This window comes from Pseudophryne corroboree, chromosome 7 (assembly GCF_028390025.1).
Source record: "Pseudophryne corroboree isolate aPseCor3 chromosome 7, aPseCor3.hap2, whole genome shotgun sequence".
Taxonomy (NCBI): Eukaryota; Metazoa; Chordata; class Amphibia; order Anura; family Myobatrachidae; genus Pseudophryne; species Pseudophryne corroboree.
In genome coordinates, this window is record NC_086450.1 from 427,291,591 (window position 1) to 427,316,308 (window position 24,718).

At 48.7% G+C, this 24,718-nt stretch overlaps 2 protein-coding genes across 4 annotated transcripts in view; one reads left to right on the forward strand and one right to left on the reverse strand.

The window, feature by feature from the left end:
* Nucleotides 1–16,585, reverse strand: part of TOM1L2 (target of myb1 like 2 membrane trafficking protein) — a 115,503-nt gene extending 98,918 nt beyond the window's left edge. For 2 of the 3 annotated variants that reach the window (XM_063934850.1, XM_063934849.1), the window contains exon 1: nt 16,386–16,578. In XM_063934850.1, coding sequence (XP_063790920.1) covers nt 16,386–16,569 — 184 coding nt within the window. In that variant the 5' untranslated portion in view covers nt 16,570–16,578. Of the gene's footprint in view, nt 1–16,385 lie in introns of all 3 variants that reach the window. The other variant, XM_063934851.1, reaches the window with a different exon arrangement.
* Nucleotides 16,586–16,851: 266 nt separating this feature from the next.
* Nucleotides 16,852–24,718, forward strand: part of DRC3 (dynein regulatory complex subunit 3) — a 71,415-nt gene continuing 63,548 nt past the window's right edge. The window contains exon 1 of the mRNA XM_063934852.1: nt 16,852–17,041. The gene's annotated coding sequence lies outside the window, so the exon portion shown is untranslated. The remainder of the gene's footprint in view (nt 17,042–24,718) is intronic.

Below are 24,718 nucleotides of genomic sequence, written 5' to 3' on the forward strand. Positions count from 1 at the left end.
ATTTCTGGGGTGTGGGTCCCCCTGAACTGCTGTGGCTGTTTTGCCTCAGGAGCAACACAGATTAACACTTATTTTCATATTTACTTTCATCCCTATTGTGTTTTGTTTCAATGTAATTCATTTTCCACCTTCACTTTTCACTACTTTACCTCTCAATACTTTATCTCCCCCTTCATTACCTCTCACTAATTTACCCCTGCTCTTTTCAGCAGCCTCTCTCACTAACCTATTTTTACTTTTTCACTATATATTTTTTCACTTTAGTGTTGCCCTGGGGTCACTCAGCTGCTTCATTTTGTGGTGTCCCGCGCCCTGGATGTGAACCCCACAAAATGTTAGGGACTTGTCCGACTAATGAGGTCACCCGGACGCGGTAGGCAAGCCGTTACTTTTGGCCATAACTATGCGAGTATCCTCGCTTAAAATGCTACATTTTATTGCAATGATTAATATTAATAAATTGGTATGTTTGATTTGTGTACCTGCAACCTTTTCTTTGTATGCAGTACTACTGAAAGGTCTCTGCAGGGTCGCACCTCTCATTACCGATGTGCACCCCAGGACCCCTCCCCTGTATAGTCCACATGGATCGTAAAGTATGAAAAAGTTCACAAAATGGGGAAAAAAATGAAAAACTGACGTCAACCTTTTTCCATATTGACCTATTCACCATGTTGACCTAATGCATGTCGACCAATAATGGTCGACTTAATGACTGTCGACCTAAGTGCTGTCGACCTAATGACCGTAACCCGATCAGGGAGAATTTTTCCATAGAAGAAGTGGGCTTACCATGTGTAACACAAAGAAAAGCCTTTCTGTCAGATAACGCATATTGGTGGTCATTCCGAGTTGTTCGCTCGTTGCCGTTTTTCGCAATGCAGCGATTAGGTGGAAAATGCGCATGAGCATGGTACACAGCGCGCATGCGTTAAGTAATTTTACACAATACTTTGGAGAGTTACACAAGATCGAGCAACATTTTTTCAACGCTCGAGTGATCGTAGTGTGATTGACAGGAAGTGGGTGTTTCTGAGCGGAAACTGGCCGTTTTCAGGGAGTGTGCTAAAAAACGCAGGCGTGCCAGGTAAAAACGCAGGAGTGGCTGGGGAAACGGGGGAGTGGCTGGCCGAACGCAGGGCGTGTTTGTGATGTCAAACCAGGAACTAAACGGAGTGAGGTGATCGCTATCTAGGAGTAGGTCTGGAGCTACTCAGAAACTGCAGGGAATTATTTAGTAGCAGTTCTGCTAATCTTTCGTTCGCTATTCTGCTAAGTTAAGATACACTTCCAGAGGGCGGCGGTCTAGCGTGTGCAATGCTGCTAAAAGCAGCTAGCGAGCGAACAAATCGGAATCAGGGCCATTGTGAGTTGACTTCGAAACAGTTGCTATCACTGTCAAAACATCTTAATTGTGAAATATTTCTTATGGAAACGCTACTATGGCCGCTTTCCACTTATGCACCAATCGGATCCCTCTCAACACCCCCCGCGCGGCCTGTGTGTTAGCCCACGCATGCGCATATAGGACTTTGGCTTATAAACAGGGACATCTAATCATCGTAAAGGACAGCTCATACCGCAAGAGCTGTCCTTTGGGATTTTCTTTGAGCATACATGTTAATAAATGCCGATATGCATGCGGAAAGTGGCGGGATGCATCGCAAGAAAAATTCGATGCTTGAAGCTTCCCGCCCTGGGTCTGACCGGGATGCAGTGGAGCTATTTTTTCCTGTGGATCTGTCTATAGCACATTGCATATGCGTCCAGACAGTGTGCGCACAGAGTTGGAGTTGCGAGTGAGGTGAATGGGAGATACACTGTTTCAGAAATGTGTTGAAAATGTAGTGGGCGTTCCTGTGCCGGAGACAGGTAGGTGGCTTAGTGCAAGCTAGGAGATGGTCCATCTTATGGGTATGTTGTCACTGTGTTGCGGCCATGTCAGTGAAAGTCGATGCTTACACAGACGTTCAACTGCTCACATACTGTAGGAGGCCATTCTTGGGCAGAGAAACAGCACCTGCAATGGATCGGGTTCGAGTTTCAATGGTGTGTTTGACAGCGTCTCTAAAGATGCACAAATCTGTATTTTAGCACCTATAGGCACTGACAGTGGGCATCTCAGTCTTTGCGCTTACAGGCACTGACAGTGGGCATCTCAGTCTTTGCAGCTACATTCAATGACAGTGGGCATTTCATTCTTGCCTTCTGCAGGCACTAACAGTGGGCATCTCATTCTTTGCACCTACAGGCACTGACAGTGGGCATCTTACCTTTGCACCTGCAGGCACTGACAGTGGGCATCTCAGTCTTTGTGCCTACAGGCACTGACAGTGGGCATCTCAGTCTTTGTGCCTACAGGCACTGACAGTGGGCATCTCAGTCTTTGTGCCTACAGGCACTGACAGTGAGCATCTCAGTCTTTGCACCTACAGGCACTGACAATGGCATACCTCCCAACTGTCCCGATTTTTGGTGGGACAGTCCCTTTTTTGGGATTATCCCGCTGTCCCACCCCTGGTCTGCAGTTTCCCGTGGTGTGGGAAGAGGGCAGTTGGGAGGCTCCCTGTTACTCATAGAGTCGCTGGTGCAGCAGTAAATAGACGCTGTGCGCATGCATACAGCATCTATTCACGGTAGGGAGAGAGGCTGGGGGCATGAGCAGCAGCTCTTAGAGCCCTGGGTATGTCCCCATAGTGATAAAAATTGGGGTGTGGCTCCCAGTCGCGGCATTCCCACAAAGCTATGCCCCCTTTACCTGAGACCACGTCTCCTTTTCTGATGCTGGCACGCAGAAAGAATAACAGGGTCCCGACTTGTACCTTCAGAATGTTGGGAGGTATACAGCAGGCATCTGACACTAGGCATCTCAGTCTTTGCACATTGGGATGCACGGATGTACATGAGGAAATGGCTTTATAGCGGCATTTTCCTACAGTAGCCAATGGGGATCGGTATGTATGACCAGCGCACGAGATGCAGAATGTTGGTATCCCATGTGCCAGAATGCAAGCAGAGGTGCGAGCTCAACGAAGCCCTTTGCACGCTCGCCGCACTGCAGACTCGGTGGCGAGCTTCACTCGCTACAGGTTTTATTCTCTGTCTATGGGTGTCATGGACACCTATAGAGGGGGAATCGACCTACCTTGCTGGTATACCGGCAGCGGTATGGTAACCCCGTTAGAATGCCGGTGTCGGTGTTGAGACAGCCGGGATGCCGACGGATGGTATACTAACTGCATACCAGTAGACGGCCAACCCAAATACAAGCAGACATGATGCAGCTTCCAACTCAGAATCAGTCTTATTGGCTGTAACTTCTGCGATGCAAATCTGTATTATATAAACACCACTACCTATAATGACACCCGGGTGGGCTAAGATGCCATTTTGACATCCAAGTAAATCTGAGCTAAGTAATAGTTTTCTGTCTCCAACCATGTCACTCTACACAGTAAAAACAAGATGGCCTCTATACATGTTCAGTAAAGAACTCAGTGGCCATCTTGGGAAAGGGCATGACACCTCCATGGAGAACAGGAACGCACACTCCTCTTTCAACAATAAAAATAGTTTTCATCTTAAATTGAATTAACTCAAGAAGATCTATTTAAAACTATATTTAAATATTTTACTTTAAAAAAAAATATATAAAAATAATAAGAATTTACTTACCGATAATTCTATTTCTCGTAGTCCGTAGTGGATGCTGGGGACTCCGTCAGGACCATGGGGTTTAGCGGCTCCGCAGGAGACAGGGCACAATAATAAAAGCTTTAGGATCAGGTGGTGTGCACTGGCTCCTCCCCCCATGACCCTCCTCCAAGCCTCAGTTAGGATACTGTGCCCGGACGAGCGTGCATAATAAGGAAGGATATTGAATCCCGGGTAAGACTCATACCAGCCACACCAATCACACCGTACAACCTGTGATCTGAACCCAGTTAACAGTATGATAACAACGAAGGAGCCTCTGAAAAGATGGCTCACAACAAGAATAACCCGATTTTTGTAACAATAACTATGTACAAGTATTGCAGACAATCCGCACTTGGGATGGGCGCCCAGCATCCACTACGGACTACGAGAAATAGAATTATCGGTAAGTAAATTCTTATTTTCTCTAACGTCCTAAGTGGATGCTGGGGAGTCCGTCAGGACCATGGGGATTATACCAAAGCTCCCAAACGGGCGGGAGAGTGCGGATGACTCTGCAGCACCGAATGAGAGAACTCCAGGTCCTCCTCAGTCAGGGTGTGCCCCTGACCAAGTAGCAGCTCGGCAAAGTTGTAAAGCCGAGACCCCTCGGGCAGCCGCCCAAGATGAGCCCACTTCCTTGTGGAATGGGCTTTTACTGATTTTGGCTGTGGCAAGCCTGCCACAGAATGTGCAAGCTGAATTGTACTACAAATCCAGCGAGCAATCGTCTGCTTAGAAGCAGGAACACCCATCTTGTTGGGTGCATACAGGCTAAACAGCGAGTCAGATTTTCTGACTCCAGTCGTCCTGGAAACATATATTTTCAGGGCCCTGACAACGTCAAGTAACTTGGAGTCCTCCAAGTCCCTAGTAGCCGCAGGTACCACAATAGGTTGGTTCATGTGAAAAACAGAAAACACCTTAAGGAGAAATTGAGGACGAGTCCTCAATTCTGCCCTGTCAGAATGAAAAATTAAGTAAGGGCTTTTATAGGATAAAGCCGCCAATTCTGATACACGCCTGGCTGAAGCCAGGGCTAACAGCATTACCACTTTCCATGTGAGATATTTCAAGTCCACAGTGGTGAGTGGTTCAAACCAATGTGATTTTAGGAATCCCAACACTACATTGAGATCCCAAGGTGCCACTGGAGGCACAAAAGGAGGCTGTATATGCAGTACTCCCTTGACAAACGTCTGAACTTCAGGAACAGAAGCTAGTTCTTTTTGGAAGAATATCGACAGGGCCGAAATTTGAACCTTAATGGACCCTAATTTGAGGCCCATAGACAGTCCTGTTTGCAGGAAATGCAGGAATCGACCCAGTTGAAATTCCTCCGTAGGGGCCTTCCTGGCCTCGCACCACGCAACATATTTACGCCAAATACGGTGATAATGTTGTACGGTTACATCCTTCCTGGCTTTGATCAGGGTAGGGATGACTTCATCCGGAATGCCTTTTTCCTTCAGGATCCGGCGTTCAACCGCCATGCCGTCAAACGCAGCCGCGGTAAGTCTTGGAACAGACATGGTCCCTGCTGGAGCAGGTCCTGTCTTAGAGGTAGAGGCCACGGGTCTTCCGTGAGCATCTCTTGAATTTCCGGGTACCAAGTCCTTCTTGGCCAATCCGGAGCCACGAGTATAGTCTTTACTCCTCTCCTTCTTATGATTCTCAGTACTTTTGGTATGAGGAAGAGGAGGGAACACATACACTGACTGGTACACCCACGGTGTTACCAGAGCGTCCACAGCTATTGCCTGAGGGTCCCTTGACCTGGCGCAATATCTGTCCAGTTTTTTGTTGAGGCGAGACGCCATCATGTCCACCTTTGGTTTTTACCAACGGTTTACAATCATGTGGAAGACTTCTGGGTGAAGTCCCCACTCCCCCGGGTGAAGATCGTGTCTGCTGAGGAAGTCTGCTTCCCAGTTGTCCACTCCCGGAATGAACACTGCTGACAGTGCTATCACATGATTTTCCGCCCAGCGAAGAATCCTTGCCACTTCCGTCATTGCCCTCCTGCTTCTTGTGCCGCCCTGTCTGTTTACGTGGGCGACTGCCGTGATGTTGTCCGACTGGATCAATACTGGCTGACCCTGAAGCAGAGGCCTTGCCTGACTTAGGGCATTGTAAATGGCCCTTAGTTCCAGGATATTTATGTGAAGTGACATTTCCATGCTTGACCACAAGCCCTGGAAATTTTTTCCCTGTGTGACTGCTCCCCAGCCTCTCAGGCTGGCATCCGTGGTCACCAGGACCCAATCCTGAATGCCGAATCTGCGGCCCTCTAGGAGATGAGCACTCTGTAACCACCACAGGAGAGACACCCTTGTCCTTGGAGACAGGGTTATCCGCTGATGCATTTGAAGATGCGATCCGGACCATTTGTCTAGCAGATCCAACTAAAAAGTTCTTGCGTGGAATCTGCCGAATGGAATCGCTTCGTAAGAAGCCACCATCTTTCCCAGGACCCTTGTGCACTTCCAGAATCATCCCTAGGAACAGCAGACGTGTCGTCGGAATCAGCTGCGATTTTGGAATATTTAGAATCCATCCGTGCTGTCGTAGTACTATTTGAGATAGTGCTACTCCGACCTCTAACTGTTCTCTGGACCGTGCCCTTATCAGGAGATCGTCCAAGTAAGGGATAATTAAGACGCCTTTTCTTCGAAGAAGAATCATCATTTCGGCCATTACCTTGGTAAAGACCCGGGGTGCCGTGGACAATCCAAACGGCAGCGTCTGAAACTGATAGTGACAGTTCTGTACCACAAACCTGAGGTACCCTTGGTGAGAAGGGCAAATTGGGACATGGAGGTAAGCATCCTTGATGTCCAGAGACACCATGTAGTCCCCTTCTTCCAGGTTCGCTATCACTGCTCTGAGTGACTCCATCTTGAACTTGAACCTTTTTATGTAAGTGTTCAAGGCTTTCAGATTTAAAATAAGAATTTACTTACCGATAATTCTATTTCTCATAGTCCGTAGTGGATGCTGGGACTCCGTCAGGACCAAGGGGGATAGCGGGCTCCGCAGGAGACAGGGCACATCTAAATAAAGCTTTTAGGATCACATGGTGCGTACTGGCTCCTCCCCCTATGACCCTCCTCCAAGCCTCAGTTAGGTACTGTGCCCGGACGAGCGTACACAATAAGGAAGGATCTTGAATCCCGGGTAAGACTCATACCAGCCACACCAATCACACCGTACAACTTGTGATCTGAACCCAGTTAACAGTATGATAACAAAAAACGAAGTAGCCTCTGAAAAGATGGCTCACAACAATAGTAATAACCCGATCTTTGTAACAATAACTATGTACAAGTATTGCAGACAATCCGCACTTGGGATGGGCGCCCAGCATCCACTACGGACTATGAGAAACAGAATTATCGGTAAGTAAATTCTTATTTTCTCTAACGTCCTAGTGGATGCTGGGACTCCGTCAGGACCATGGGGATTATACCAAAGCTCCCAAACGGGCGGGAGAGTGCGGATGACTCTGCAGCACCGAATGAGAGAACTCCAGGTCCTCCTTAGCCAGAGTATCAAATTTGTAAAATTTTACAAACGTGTTCTCCCCTGACCACGTAGCTGCTCGGCAAAGTTGTAATGCCGAGACCCCTCGGGCAGCCGCCCAAGATGAGCCCACTTTCCTTGTGGAGTGGGCCTTTACAGATTTAGGCTGTGGCAGGCCTGCCACAGAATGTGCAAGTTGGATTGTGCTACAGATCCAACGTGCAATCGTCTGTTTAGACGCAGGAGCACCCATCTTGTTGGGTGCATACAATATAAACAACGAGTCAGATTTTCTGACTCCAGCTGTCCTTGAAATATATATTTTTAATGCTCTGACAACGTCCAGTAACTTGGAGTCCTCCAAGTCGCTAGTAGCCGCAGGCACCACAATAGGCTGGTTCAAGTGAAAAGCCGAAACCACCTTAGGGAGAAAATGAGGACGTGTCCGCAGTTCTGCCCTGTCCGAATGGAAAATCAGATATGGGCTTTTGTATGATAAAGCCGCCAACTCTGAAACTCTCCTGGCTGAAGCCAGGGCCAATAGCATGGTTACCTTCCATGTAAGGTATTTTAAATCTACCGATTTTAGAGGCTCAAACCAATGAGATTTGAGAAAATTCAAAACTACGTTCAAATCCCACGGTGCCACTGGAGGCACTATTGGGGGTTGTATATGTAGTACACCTTTGACAAAAGTTTGTACTTCAGGCACTGATGCCAATTCCTTCTGGAAGAAGATTGATAAGGCCGAAATTTGAACTTTAATGGACCCCAATTTTAGGCCCATAGACAATCCTGCTTGCAGGAAATGTAAGAATCGACCCAATTGAAATTCTTCCGTTGGAGCCTTCTTGGCCTCACACCACGCAACATATTTTCGCCAAATGCGGTGATAATGTTGTACAGTCACTTCCTTTCTAGTCTTAATCAAGGTAGGAATAACTTCCTCTGGAATGCCCTTTTCTTTTAGAATCCGGCGTTCAACCGCCATGCCGTCAAACGCAGACGCGGTAAGTCTTGGAACATACAAGGTCCCTGCTGAAGCAGATCCCTTCTTAGAGGTAGAGGCCACGGATCCTCCGTGAGCATCTCTTGAAGTTCCGGATACCAAGTTCTTCTTGGCCAGTCCGGAGCCACCAGTATTGTTCTTACTCCTCTTTTCCGTATAATTCTCAGTACCTTTGGTATGAGAGGCAGAGGAGGGAACACATACACTGACTGGTACACCCACGGTGTTACCAGAGCGTCCACAGCTATTGCCTGAGGGTCTCTTGACCTGGCGCAATATCTGTCCAATTTTTTGTTGAGGCGAGACGCCATCATGTCCACCTTTGGTCTTTCCCAACGGTTCACAATCATGTGGAAGACTTCTGGATGAAGTCCCCACTCTCCCGGGTGAAGGTCGTGTCTGCTGAGGAAGTCTGCTTCCCAGTTGTCCACTCCCGGGATGAACACTGCTGACAGTGCTATGACATGATTCTCCGCCCAGCGCAGAATCCTTGCAGCTTCTGTCATTGCTCTTCTGCTTCTCGTGCCGCCTTGTCGGTTTACGTGGGCGACTGCCGTGATGTTGTCCGACTGGATCAACACCGGCTGACCCTGAAGCAGCGATTTTGCCAGGCTTAGAGCATTGTAGATCGCTCTTAGCTCCAGTATATTTATGTGAAGGGACGTCTCCAGGTTTGACCACACGCCCTGGAAGTTTCTTCCCTGTGTGACTGCTCCCCAGCCTCGTAGGCTGGCATCCGTAGTCACCAGGACCCAGTCCTGTATGCCGAATCTGCGGCCCTCTAACAGATGGGCACTCTGCAACCACCACAGGAGAGACAACCTTGTTCTTGGTGACAGTGTTATCCGCTGATGCATGTGCAGATGCGATCCGGACCATTTGTCCAGCAGATCCCACTGAAATGTCCGTGCATGGAATCTGCCGAATGGAATCGCTTCGTAAGAAGCCACCATCTTTCCCAGGACTCTTGTGCATTGATGTACTGACACAGTTCCTGGTTTTAGGAGGTTCCTGACAAGTTCGGATAACTCCCTTGCTTTCTCCTCCGGGAGAAACACCTTTTTCTGAACCGTGTCCAGAATCATTCCCAGGAACAGCAGACGAGTTGTCGGGGTCAATTGAGATTTTGGAAGATTCAGAATCCACCCGTGTTGCTGAAGCACTACCTGGGTTAGTGCTACACCGACTTCCAGCTGTTCTCTGGACTTTGCCCTTATCAGGAGATCGTCCAAGTAAGGGATAATTAATACGCCTTTTCTTCGTAGAAGAACCATCATTTCGGTCATTACCTTGGTAAAGACCCGAGGGGCCGTGGACAAACCAAACGGCAGCGTTTGAAACTGATAATGACAGTCTTGTATCACGAACCTGAGATACCCTTGGTGTGAGGGGTAAATTGGGACATGCAGATAAGCATCTTTTATGTCCAGGGACACCATGAAGTCCCCTTCTTCCAGATTCGCTATCACTGCTCTGAGTGACTCCATCTTGAACTTCTGTATGTACAGGTTCAAGGATTTCAGGTTTAGAATAGGTCTTACCGAACCGTCCGGCTTCGGTACCACAAATAGTGTGGAATAATACCCCTTTCCCTGTTGTAGGAGGGGTACCTTGACTATCACCTGCTGAGAATACAGCTTGTGAATGGCTTCCAAAACCGACGTCCTTTCTGAGGGAGACGTTGGTAAAGCAGACTTTAGGAACCGGCGAGGGGGAGACCTTTCGAACTCCAACATGTAACCCTGAGATATTATCTGCAGGATCCATGGGTCCACTTGTGAGCGAGCCCACTGATTGCTGAAAATCTTGAGTCGACCCCCCACCGCTCCTGAGTCCGCTTGTAAAGCCCCAGCGTCATGCTGATGGCTTTGTAGAACCCGGGGCGGGCTTCTGGTCCTGGGCAGGGGCTGCTTGCTGCCCTCTCTTACCCTTTCCTCTGCCTCGCGGCAGATAAGACTGTCCTTTTGGTCGCTTGTTTTTATAGGAGCGAAAGGACTGCGGCTGAAAAGACGGTGTCTTTTTCTGTTGGGAGGGGGTCTGAGGTAAAAAAGTGGATTTGCCGGCAGTTGCCGTGGCCACCAGGTCCGAAAGACCGACCCCAAATAATTCCTCTCCTTTATATGGCAATACTTCCATATGCCTTTTGGAATCCGCATCACCTGACCACTGTCACGTCCATAAACTTCTTCTGGCAGATATGGACATCGCGCTTACTCTTGATGCTAGAGTACAAATATCCCTCTGAGCATCTCGCATATAAAGAAAAGCATCCTTTAATTGCTCTAGAGTCAATAAAATACTGTCCCTATCCAGGGTATCAATATTTTCAGTCAGAGAATCCAACCACACTACCCCAGCACTGCACATCCAGGCTGAGGCTACTGCCGGTCGCAGTATAACACCAGTATGTGTGTATATACTCTTCAGTGTAGTTTCCAGCCTCCTATCTGCTGGATCCTTGAGGGCGGCCGTATCAGGAGACGGCAACGCCACTTGCTTTGATAAACGTGTGAGCGCCTTATCCACCCTAGGGGGTGTTTCCCAGCGCGCCCTAACCTCTGGTGGGAAAGGGTATAATGCCAATAACTTCTTGGAAATTAGCAGTTTTCTATCTGGGTTAACCCACGCTTCGTCACACACGTCATTCAATTCCTCTGATTCTGGAAAAGCTACAGGTAGTTTTTTCACCCCCCACATAATACCCCTTTTTGAGGTACCAGCAGTATCAGAGATCTGCAAAGCCTCCTTCATTGCCGTGATCATATAACGTGTGGCCCTATTGGAAAATACGTTTGTTTCTTCACCGTCGACACTAGATTCATCTGTGTCGGTACCCGTGTCGACTGACTGAGGTAAGGGACGTTTTACAGCCCCTGACGGTGTCTGAGACGCCTGAGCCGGTACTAACTGGTTTTCCGGCCGTCTCATTTCGTCAACTGACTTTTGTAATGTGCTAACATTATCACGTAATTCCATAACTAAAGCCATCCATTCCGGTGTCGACTCCCTAGGGGGTGACATCACCATTACCGGCAATTGCTCTGCCTCCACACCAACATCGTCCTCATACATGTCGACACACACGTACCGACACACAGCAGCCACACAGGGAATGCTCTAATCGAAGACAGGACCCTCTTAGCCCTTTGGGGAGACAGAGGGAGAGTTTGCCAGCACACACCAAAAGCGCTATAAATGTATATAAACAACCCTAGAAGGTGTTGTTTTTGATATAAGCGCTTTTAATATATCAATATCGCCAAATTATGCCCCCCTTCTCTTTGTTACCCTGTTTCTGTAGTGCAGTGCAGGGGAGAGTCCTGGGAGCCTTCCTCACCAGCGGAGCTGAGCAGGAAAATGGCGCTGAGTGCTGAGGAGAATAAGCTCCGCCCCTTTTTCGGCGGGCTTTTCTCCCGGGTTTTAAGAAAACTGGCCTGGGTTAAATACATACATATAGCCTTAATGGCTATATGTGATGTATTTATTTTGCCACTAAAGGTATTTAATATTGCTGCCCAGGGCGCCCCCAGCAGCGCCCTGCACCCTCCGTGACTGAATCAGTGAGACGTGTAGCAACAATGGCGCACAGCTGCAGTGCTGTGCGCTACCTTCATGAAGACTGAGGAGTCTTCTGCCGCCTGCTTTCCGGACCTCCGTCTTCAGCGTCTGTAAGGGGGATCGGCGGCGCGGCTCCGGGACGAACCCCAGGAGGACCTGTGTTCCGACTCCCTCTGGAGCTAAGTGTCCAGTAGCCTAAGACTCCAATCCATCCTGCACGCAGGTGAGTTGGAAATCTCTCCCCTAAGTCCCTCGATGCAGTGATCCTGTTGCCAGCAGGATTCACTGAGATTTAAACCTAAAAAAACTTTTTCTAAGCAGCTCTTTAGGAGAGCCACCTAGATTGCACCCTTCTCGGACGGGCACAAAAACCTAACTGAGGCTTGGAGGAGGGTCATAGGGGGAGGAGCCAGTACGCACCATGTGATCCTAAAAGCTTTATTTAGATGTGCCCTGTCTCCTGCGGAGCCCGCTATCCCCCTTGGTCCTGACGGAGTCCCAGCATCCACTAGGACGTTAGAGAAAATGGGTCTCACCGAGCCGTCCGGCTTCGGTACCACAAACAGCGTGGAGTAATACCCCTTTCCCTGTTGTAGGAGGGGTACCTTGATTATCACTTGCTGGGAATACAGCTTGTGAATGGCTTCCAATACCGCCTCCCTGTCGGGGGTAGACGTTGGTAAAGCAGACTTCAGGAACCGGCGAGGGGGAGACGTCTCGAATTCCAATTTGTACCCCTGAGATACTACCTGCAGGATCCAGGGGTCCACTTGCGAGTGAGCCCACTGCGCGCTGAAATTCTTGAGACGGGCCCCCACCGTGCCCGAGTCCGCTTGTAAGGCCCCAGCGTCATGCTGAGGACTTGGCAGAAGCGGGGGAGGGCTTCTGTTCGTGGGAAGAAGCTGCCTGTTGCAGTCTTTTTCCCCTTCCTCTGCCCCGGGGCAGATATGAGTGGCCTTTTGCCCGCTTGCCCTTATGGGGACGAAAGGACTGAGCCTGAAAAGACGGTATCTTTTTCTGCTGCGAGGTGACTTGGGGTAAAAAGGTGGATTTCCCAGCCGTTGCCGTGGCCACCAGGTCCGATAGACCGCCCCCAAATAACTCCTCCCCTTTATACGGCAATACTTCCATATGCCGTTTGGAATCCGCATCCCCTGACCACTGTCGCGTCCATAATCCTCTTCTGGCAGAAATGGACATCGCACTTACTCTTGATGCCAGAGTGCAAATGTCTCTCTGTGCATCTCGCATATATAGGAATGCATCCTTTAAATGCTCTATAGTCAATAATATATTGTCCCTGTCCAGGGTATCAATATTTTCAGTCAGGGAATCCGACCAAGCCACCCCAGCACTGCACATCCAGGCTGAGGCGATTGCTGGTCGCAGTATAACACCAGTATGAGTGTATATACTTTTAAGGATATTTTCCAGCCTCCTATCTGCTGGCTCCTTAAGGGCGGCCGTTTCTGGAGACGGTAACGCCACTTGTTTTGATAAGCGTGTGAGCGCCTTATCCACCCTAGGGGGTGTTTCCCAACGAGCCCTAACCTCTGGTGGGAAGGGATATAGTGCCAATAATTTTTTAGAAATTAGCAGTTTTTTGTCGGGGGTAACCCACGCTTCATCACACACTTCATTCAATTCATCTGATTCAGGAAAAACTACGGGTAGTTTTTTCACACCCCACATAATACCCCTTTTTGTGGTACTTGCAGTATCAGAGATGTGCAAAACCTCCTTCATTGCCGTGATCATGTAACGTGTGGCCCTACTGGAAAAAACGTTTGTTTCTTCACCGTCGACACTGGAGTCAGTGTCTGTGTCCGTGTCGACCCACTGAGGTAACGGGCGTTTAATAGCCCCTGACGGTGTTTGAGACGCCTGGACAGGCACTAACTGAGCTGCCGGCTGTCTCATGTCGTCAACAGTTTTCTGTAACGTGCCGACACTGTCACGTAATTCCTTAATTACGGCCATCCATTCAGGTGTCGACTCCCTAGGGGGTGACATCACCATTATAGGCAATTGCTCCGCCTCCACATCATTTTCCTCCTCATACATGTCGACACACACGTACCGACACCCAGCACACACACAGGGAATGCTCTGATAGAGGACAGGACCCACTTAGCCCCTTGGGGAGACAGAGGGAGAGTTTGCCAGCACACACCAGAGCGCTATATATGTATAGGGACAACCTTACAATAAGTGTCTATCCCTTATAGCTGCTTATATCTGTTATTTTGCCAAATAAGTGCCCCCTCTCTTTTTTACCCTGTTTCTGTAGTTGCAGGATGCAGGGGAGATTCTGGGAGCCTTCCTACCAGCGGAGCTGTGTGGGAAAAATGGCGCTGTGTGCTGAGGAGATAGGCCCCGCCCCCTTCACGGCGGGCTCTTCTCCCGCTTTTTTCTGGAAAACTGGTAGGGGTTAAATACATCCATATAGCCCAGGAGCTATATGTGATGTATTTTTTGCCAAATAAGGTAAATTCATTGCTTCCCAGGGCGCCCCCCCCCAGCGCCCTGCACCCTCAGTGACCGAAGTGTGAAGTGTGCTGAGAGCAATGGCGCACAGCTGCAGTGCTGTGCGCTACCTTATGAAGACAGGAAAGTCTTCTGCCGCCGATTTATGGACCTCTTCTTGCTTCAGCATCTGTAAGGGGGCCGGCGGCGCGGCTCCGGGACCCATCCATGGCTGGGCCTGTGATCGTCCCTCTGGAGCTAATGTCCATTAGCCTAAGAAGCCCAATCCACTCTGCACGCAGGTGAGTTCGCTTCTTCTCCCCTTAGTCCCTCGATGCAGTGAGCCTGTTGCCAGCAGGTCTCACTGAAAATAAAAAACCTATTTAAACTTTTACTCTAAGCAGCTCAGGAGAGCCACCTAGATTGCACCCTTCTCGTTCGGGCACAAAATCTTAACTTAACTGAGGCTTGGAGGAGGGTCATAGAGGGAGGAGCCAGTGCACACCAGCTAGTCCTAAAGCTTTTACTTTGTGCCCAGTCTCCTGCGGAGCCGCTATTCCCCATGGTCCTTTCGGAGTCCCCAGCATCCACTAGGACGTTAGAGAAATATATATTACACATATATACATACATACATACATACATACATACAATACACACAGCAGTGAGTAGGTGGGTGTAGAACATAGTAGTAGTAGTAGTAGTAATAATAATAATAAATCGACTTGTTATATATACACAGCAGTGAGTAGGTGGGTATAGAACATGGGTCTACAACCTGTGGCCCTCTAGCTGCTGTGAAACTACACATCCCAGCATGCCCTGCCACAGTTTTGCTAGTTCCACAGCAGCTGGAGGGCCACAGGTTGAAGACAATGGTGTAGAACATACTAGTTGTTGTAATATTACATATATAAAAAAAAAAAAAAAAATGACTGGGTAATTACGGGTTCACAACAGCAGTGAGTAGGAGGGTGTATATTATACTACTAGCAGCAGCAACAACATTGTGAACAGATCAGTGTATAACATACTAGTATAATAATATAACTGAGTATATACACAGCAGCAAATAGGAGGGTGTATAACGTAGTAATAATAATAATAATAATAAGGTATATACAAAGCAGCAAGTAAGAGGGTGTATAACATACTAGTAGTAACAACAAGAGATTCTCCAGAAAGTGAACATAAAAGTCCTGTACATTACACGCATTTAATAATTGTTTCCTTTTAGACCGGTCCGTTAAGAAATTGTTGTTATATGAAAACTCAATTGCTTAGTAGCAATGCCTTAAGACCCACTAAAATCTTGGTATTTTGGAGAAATAGGTCGTTTGAACTTGTGTAGCTGTCCCGTGCATCACGGATAATCGCCCATAATAATACAACAAGGTATATACAAAGCAGTGAGTAAGAGGGTGTATAAAATGCTAGTATAGTAACTGAGTATATAGAAAGCAGCGAGTAGGAGGGTGTATAACAAACTAGTAATAACAATAATAAGAATACATGGTATATACAAAGCAGTGAGTAGGACGATGTATAACATACTAGGAACAATAAAAATAATAGTAGTATGACATTGTGTATACAAAACAGTGAGTAGGAGGATGTATAACATAATTGAGCATATACACAGCAGTGATTAGGAGGGTGTAAAATATACTACTACTAATAATAATAATAATAATAATAATAATAATAATAAATGGTGTATACAAAGACAGTGAGTAGGAGGGTGTATAACACAGGTTCTCAAACTCGGTCCTCAGGACCCCACACAGTGCATGTTTTGCAGGTCTCCTCACAGAATCACAAGTGAAATAATTAACTCCACCTGTGGACCTTTAAAAATGTGTCAGTGAGTAATTAATTCACCTGTGCACCTGCTGGGTTACCTGCAAAACATGCACTGTGTGGGGTCCTGAGGACCGAGTTTGAGAACCTATGGTGTATAACATACTAGTAATAATAAGATAACCCGGGTATATAGACAGCAGCAGTATACTGAGATAGATGGATGAGAGGTGACCAGGGAGGCACAGCTGGCAGGTAATGAGAGCAGAGCGGCCCCGGTACTCCTGCCAACCCTCACACGGAGGCTCCTGGGCCTCCTCCCCGGGTCTCTTACCGATGCACTGCCCCACCGGGGTGCTGTACGGGTTCCCCAGCAAAAACTCCATCTTGATGACAACAAACAGCAGCCGGCCTCCGCTACCTCTCGCACAGCCTAGGCGGGGCCCGCCCTCTCTCAGTGACGATTGGATGCATTTACAGCTACATGTACTAGATTGGACCAATGGCTTGTCCATCATATTCACAGCCTGCATAGCCCACCCATATAACACTAGCGTGCGTTCTCCATTGGACAATACGCCAGTCAATCATTAGCTTTGCACAGCCAGACGGCCACTCACTCACACAACAGAACGAGCCAATGAATGACAAGCACTGGGAGGGACTATAGCGCTTCTTGCGTTTTTCCCGTCAAAACCACGCCCGGGCACGCTGATTGGCCAGTGTTCACTGTCACCACGAATGCCCGCCTCCATTTTACGTCACCCAGTCAGAATACTACATTGGCTAAACGCTTTGAAGGCCAAATCTTTATGCGCACTAACACATATCTGGAACAGTGCATTGATTGGATATCGTAAATCACGTGTCGCTTTCTCATAGCAACGAGTAGACGCTTTTCCTGCTAAAAAGACGAGACACAGGGAACACAACCAAACACTATTTGTACTTACTGTACTGTATTTCCTATATGAAGCACTGCTGACCAGGGTAAGGTGTACGAGATGGCACAGCATCATGTACAATCAGTGAATGGAAACTTTATGTATGTGCAGTCAATGAATGCAAACCTTTTTATGAGTGCAGTCAGTGAATGGAAACCTTTATATGTGTGTAGTTAGTGAATGGAAACCTTTATATGTGTGCAGATAATAAATAAAAATATATATGTACAGTCAATGGATGGAAACATTTTGTACATGCATAGAATATCCAAAATAGTTGTTTCTCTATCGTCCTAGTGGTTGCTGGGGTTCCTGAAAGGACCATGGGGAATAGCGGCTCCGCAGGAGACAGGGCACAAAAAGTAAAGCTTTAGGATCAGGTGGTGTGCACTGGCTCCTCCCCCTATGACCCTCCTCCAAGCCTCAGTTAGGTTTTTGTGCCCGGCCGAGAAGGGTGCAATCTAGGTGGCTCTCCTAAAGAGCTGCTTAGAAAAGTTTAGCTTAGGTTTTTTATTTTACAGTGAGTCCTGCTGGCAACAGGATCACTGCATCGAGGGACTTAGGGGAGAAGAAGTGAACTCACCTGCGTGCAGGATGGATTGGCTTCTTTGGCTACTGGACATTAGCTCCAGAGGGACGATCACAGGTACAGCCTGGATGGTCACCGGAGCCTCGCCGCCGGCCCCCTTGCAGATGCTGAAAAGAGAAGAAGGTCCAGAATCGGCGGCAGAAGACTCCTCAGTCTTCTTAAGGTAGTGCACAGCACTGCAGCTGTGCGCCATTGCTCTCAGCACACTTCACACGGCAGTCACTGAGGGTGCAGGGCGCTGGGGGGGGGCGCCCTGGGCAGCAATGAAAATCCTTTTTTTTTGGCAAAAAATACCTCACATATAGCCTCCGGGGCTATATGGAGATATTTAACCCCTGCCAGAATCCATTTTTAAGCGGGAGACGAGCCCGCCGAAAAGGGGGCGGGGCCTATCTCCTCAGCACACAGCGCCATTTCCTCACACAGTTCCGCTGGTCAGGAAGGCTCCCAGGCTCTCCCCTGCACTGCACTACAGAAACAGGGTTAAATCAAGAGAGGGGGGGCAAAATTTGGCGAAATTGTGATTTTATAAAAGCAGCTATAAGGGAGCACTTATTATAAGGCTATCCCTGTAAAATATAGCGCTTTGGTGTGTGCTGGCAAACTCTCCCTCTGTCTCCCCAAGGGGCTAGTGGGGTCCTGTCCTCTATCAGAGCATTCCCTGTGTGTGTGTGCTATATGTCGGTACGTGTGTGTCGACATGTATGAGGACGATGTTGGTGAGGAGGCGGAGCAAATTGCCTGTAATGGTGATGTCACTCTCTAGGGAGTCGACACCGGAATGGATGGCTTATTTATGGAATTACGTGATAATGTCAACACGCTGCAAGGTCGGTTGGCGACATGAGACGGCTGGCAAACAAATTAGTACCTGTCCAGGCGTCTCAAACACCGTCAGGGGCGTTAAAACGTCCTTTTACCTCAGTCGGTCGACAGACACAGACACGAACACTGATTTCAGTGTCGACGGTGAAGAAACAAACGTATTTCCCTTTAGGGCCACACGTTACATGTTAAGGGCAATGAAGGAGGTGTTACATATTTCTGATACTACAAGTACCACAAAAGAGGGTATTATGTGGGATGTGAAAAAACTACCTGTAGTTTTTCCTGAATCAGATAAATTAAAGGAAGTGTGTGATGATGCGTGGGTTCCCCCCGATAGAAAATTATTGGCGGTATACCCTTTCCCGCCAGAAGTTAGGGCGCGTTGGGAAACACCCCTTAGGGTGGATAAGGCGCTCACACGCTTATCAAAACAAGTGGCGGTACCGTCTATAGATAGGGCCGTCCTCAAGGAGCCAGCTGACAGGAGGCTGGAAAATATCATAAAAAGTATATACACACATACTGGTGTTATACTGCGACCAGCGATCGCCTCAGCCTGGATTTGCAGAGCTGGGGTGGCTTGGTCGGATTCCCTGACTAAAAATATTGATACCCTTGACAGGGACAGTATGTTATTGACTATAGAGCATTTAAAGGATGCATTTCTATATATACGAGATGCACAGAGGGATATTTGCACTCTGGCATCAAGAGTAAGTGCGATGTCCATATCTGCCACAAGATGTTTATGGACACGACAGTGGTCAGGTGATGCAGATTCCAAACGGCACAAAGGTGTATTGCCGTATAAAGGAAGAGGAGTTATTTGGGGTCGGTCCATCGGACCTGGTGGCCACGGCAACTGCTGGAAAATCCACCGTTTTTACCCTAAGTCACATCTCTGCAGAAAAAGACACCGTCTTTTCAGCCTCAGTCCTTTCGTCCCTATAAGAGTCATATCTGCCCAGGGATAGAGGAAAGGGAAGAAGACTGCAGCAGGCAGCCCATTCCCAGGAACAGAAGCCTTCCACCGCTTCTGCCAAGCTCTCAGCATGACGCTGGGACCGTACAGGACCCCTGGATCCTACAAGTAGTATCCCAGGGGTACAGATTGGAATGTCGAGACGTTTCCCCCTCGCAGGCTCCTGAAGTCTGCTTTACCAAGGTCTCCCTCCGACAAGGAGGCAGTATGGGAAACAATTCACAAGCTGTATTCCCAGCAGGTGATAATCAAATTACCCCTCCTACAACAAGGAAAGGGGTATTATTCCACACTATATTGTGGTACTGAAGCCAGAAGGCTAGGTGAGACCTATTCTAAATCTTAAAAAATTTGAACACTTACAAAAGTTCAAATCAAGATGGAGTCACTCAGAGCAGTGATAACGAACCAGGAAGAAGGGGACTATATAGTGTCCCGGGACATCAGGGATGCTTACCTCCATGTCCCAAATTTGCCCTTCTCACTAAGGGTACTTCAGGTTCGTGGTACAGAACTGTCACTATCAGTTTCAGACGCTGCCGTTTGGATTGTCCACGGCACCCCGGGTCTTTACCAAGGTAATGGCCGAAATGATGATTCTTCTTCAAAGAAAAGGCGTCTTAATTATCCCTTACTTGGACGATCTCCTGATAAGGGCAAAGTCCAGGGAACAGTTGGAGGTCGGAGTAGCACTATCTCGGATACTGCTACAACAGCACGGGTGGATTCTAAATATTCCAAAATCGCAGCTGTTCCCGACGACACGTCTGCTGTGCCTAGGGATGATTCTGGACACAGTCCAGAAAAAGGTGTTTCTCCCGGAAGAGAAAGCCAGGGAGTTATCCGAGCTAGTCAGGAACCTCCTAAAACCAGGAAAAGAGGCTTCCTACGAAGCAATTCCATTCGGCAGATTTCACGCAAGAACTTTTCAGTGGGATCTGCTGGACAAATGGTCCGGATCGCATCTTCAGATGCATCAGCGGATAACCCTATATCCAAGGACAAGGGTGTCTCTCCTGTGGTGGTTACAGAGTGCTCATCTTCTAGAGGGCCGCAGATTCGGCATTCAGGATTGAATGCTGGTGACCACGGAGGCCAGCCCGAGAGGCTGGGGAGCAGTCACACAAGGAAAAAATTTCCAAGGAGTGTGATCAAGTCTGGAGATTTTTCTCCACATAAATATACTGGAGCTAAGGGTAATTTTATAATGCTCTAAGCTTAGCAAGACCTCTGCTTCAAGGTCAGCCGGTATTGATCCAGTGGGAAAAACATCACGGCAGTCGCCCACGTAAACAGACAGGGCGGCACAAGAAGCAGGAGGGCAATGGCAAAAACTGCAAGGACTTTTCGCTGGGCGGAAAATCATGTGATAGCACTGTCAGCAGTGTTTCATTCCGGGAATGGAAACTGGGAAGCAGACTTCCTCAGCAGGCACGACCTCCACCCGGGAGAGTGGAAACTTCATCGGGAAGTTTTTCCACATGATTGTGAACCGTTGGGAAATACCAAAGGTGGACATGATGGCGTCCCGTCTGAACAAAAAACGGGACAGGTATTGCGCCAGGTCAAGAGACCCTCAGGCAATAGCTGTGGACGTTCTGGTAACACCGTGGGTGCACCAGTCGGTGTATACGCTTCTCATACCTAAGGTACTGAGAATTATAAGACGTAGAGGAGTAAGAACTATACTCATGGCTCCGGATTGGCCAAGAAGGACTTGGTACCCGGAACTTCAAGAGATGCTCACAGAGGACTTATGGCCTCTGCCGCTAAGAAGGGACTTGCTTCAGCAAGTACCATGTCTGTTCCAAGACTTACCGCAGCTGCGTTTGACGGCATGGCGGTGGAACGCCGGATCCTAAGGGAAAAAGGCATTCCGGAAGAGGTCTTTCCTACCCTGGTCAAAGCCAGGAAGGAGGTGACCGCACAACATTATCACCACATGGGGCGAAAATATGTTGCGTGGTGTGAGGCCAGGAAGGCCCCACGAAGAAATTTCAACTCGGTCGATTCCTGCATTTCCTGCAAACAGGAGTGTCTATGGGCCTCAAATTGGGGTCCATTAAGGTTCAAATTTCGGCCCTGTCGATTTTCTTCCAGAAAGAATTGGCTTCAGTTCCTGAAGTCCAGAAGTTTGTCAAGGGAGTATTGCATATACAACCCCCTTTTGTGCCTCCAGTGGCACTGTGGGATCTCAACGTAGTTCTGGGATTCCTCAAATCACATTGGTTTAAAACCAGTCAAATCTGTGGATTTGAAGCATCTCACATGAAAAGTGACCATGCTCTTGGCCCTGGCCTGGGCCAGGCGAGTGTCAAATTGGTGGTTTTTTTCTCAAAAAAGCCCATATCTGTTTGTCCATTCGGACAGGGCAGAGCTGCGGACTCGTCCCCAGTTCTCTCCCTAAGGTGGTGTCAGTGTTTCACCTGAACCAGCTTATTGTGGTGCCTTGCGCCTACTAAGGACTTGGAGGACTCCAAGTTGCTAGATGTTGTCAGGGCCCTGAAAATATAGGTTCCAGGACGGCTGGAGTCAGGAAAACTGACTTGCTGTTATCCTGTATGCACCCAACAAACTGGGTGCTCTTGCTTCTAAGCAGACTATTGCTAGTTGGATGTGTAATACAATTCAGCTTGCACATTCTGTGGCAGGCCTGCCACAGCCAAAATATGTAAATGCCCATTCCACAAGGAAGGTGGGCTCATCTTGGGCGGCTGCCCGAGGGGTCTCGGCTTTACAACTTTGCCGAGCGGCTACTTAGTCAGGGGCAAACACGTTTGTAAAATCCTACAAATTTGATACCCTGGCTGAGGAGGACCTGGAGTTCTCTCATTCGGTGCTGCAGAGTCATCCGCACTCTCCCGCCCGTTTGGGAGCTTTGGTATAATCCCCATGGTCCTTTCAGGAACCCCAGCATCCACTAGGACGATAGAGAAAATAAGAATTTACTTACCGATAATTCTATTTCTCGGAGTCCGTAGTGGATGCTGGGCGCCCATCCCAAGTGCGGATTATCTGCAATACTTGTACATAGTTACAAAAATCGGGTTATTATTGTTGTGAGCCATCTTTTCAGAGGCTCCGCTGTTATCATACTGTTAACTGGGTTCAGATCACAGGTTGTACAGTGTGATTGGTGTGGCTGGTATGAGTCTTACCCGGGATTCAAAATCCTTCCTTATTGTGTACGCTCGTCCGGGCACAGTATCCTAACTGAGGCTTGGAGGAGGGTCATAGGGGGAGGAGCCAGTGCACACCACCTGATCCTAAAGCTTTACTTTTTGTGCCCTGTCTCCTGCGGAGCCGCTATTCCCCATGGTCCTTTCAGGAACCCCAGCATCCACTACGGACTCCGAGAAATAGAATTATCGGTAAGTAAATTCTTATTTTTCCCCAGTTTACCAAATACTGTGAAAGAGACTTGGGACTAGTTCTTTGTGGCGCTCAATGGGCTTCCATTTATGAAATCTCCTGTTGTAGTTCATCTTCAGCATGTGCCTTTTTGAGCACCGAAACACAAAACAGCTGTTGACCGACTACCGCCGGAGGTGTACAATATGACCCTTTGCTATTCAGATTATACAGCAACGCTGTTTGCTGCTGTGTGGTACCCCATGTGCTTTTTCTAATACCTTCTGCGATGCCTCTGGTGTTTTTACTTGACATGCTTGTAGATGTGTTTTGAATTTTTTGATAAAGTCTTCTGCATTGATTGGAGGTGCCGGTTTCCATTATTGAGACTGAGGCAACTTACTATGCGACCGGCACTCCTGGTATGGACTGGTGTATTGTGTGTGGTTAGCCCAGGGATTCATTCTCTCTCTCCCCCTCTCTCTCTCTCTCTCTCTCTCTCTCTATATATATATATATATATATATATATACACACACACACACAAACAAATCTAGAAAACCACAGCACTCACCACCCCAGAAGCGGGGTGCACTGTCTGCACTCACCACTCATAGGCCCTCATTCAGAGTTGTTCGCTCGGTAATTTTCTTCGCATCGTAGCGATTTTCCGCTAATTGCGCATGCGCAATATTCGCACTGCGACTGCGCCAAGTAAATTTGCTATGAAGATTGGTATTTTACTCACGGCATTACAAGGTTTTTTCTTCGTTCTGGAGATCGGAGTGTGATTGACAGGAAGTGGGTGTTTCTGGGCGGAAACTGGCCGTTTTATGGGAGTGTTTGAAAAAATGCTACAGTTTCTGGGAAAAACGCGGGAGTGGCTGGAGAAACGGAGGAGTGTCTGGGCGAACACTGGGTGTGTTTGTGACGTCAAACCAGGAACGACAAGCACTGAACTGATCGCACTGGAAGAGTAAGTCTCGAGCTACTCAGAAACTGCACAGAGGGGGGTGTGGCCTGGCTGTGGATGCAGGAGGTTGTGCAGCACTCGAGCTCCTGCCACAGTAGCAGTTTTAACTGCTCAATTGCCTCTCTAATATAATTATAACCCACCATATACCTACTCGGGCCCCCCCAGCACTGAACAGGGCGGTTGCGGAGCCGGCGGGTGCCTCCTGGACCCGTGCGGGTTGCGGCCTACCCTGCCAGCTGGAGCCGGGACCTTACGTCTGGAGCTGCCCCGGACCGGAAGTGCGGCGCCCTGCGGCGGAGAGCCGGGCCGGAGCTGCCCCCATCACCCCTGGAGCCCCCGCACCACTCACCACTCCTCACCTCATCCTGGTGAGTCTCTCCCCGGACGATCCGCTCTGTGCGGCGGTCCCCCATGTGCCCGGCGGTTAGCTCCGTAGCGAGAGGGAGCGCGGCGCCGGTCACGTGGTGCCGCTCCCGGGGCCGGACGCGGCCGCCGCTACAACCAGCGCTCACCGCGTGTCCCCTGAGGCCCCACCTGGGCTCCGGGGACGCCAGCCACTGCCACCACTGAAAATCTCCCGCAGGCAGGGGCTACATGAGGCCCATTACAGGCACCTGGGGATAGTAGCCTGGCGGCGCCATCTTAGATCCTGGCAGACACTACTGGCAATTGGGAATAGAAGCCTGCCGACGCCATCTTTATACCTGGAAAGGCGCCCACACTAAGAGAAGCTGTTCTGGGGTGATTTATAGCCCTGCTGCCAACTAAGGTGTCGGTGACAGGGGCTGTTGACACAGGATCCCAGCCACCCCACTAGTTATAGGGGACGAGCTAAACCTGACTGCACATTCTTTGCCTGACATAGGGAATTGAAGCTCCCCCTTGTGGATCCCTGCTACATCTCACCTCCCCTACTGTTACACTTACTTGTATTATAACAAAACAACTTGCCTACAAATAGTCACCGCCGTGTGACCATCATGTCCCCACCCAAAAG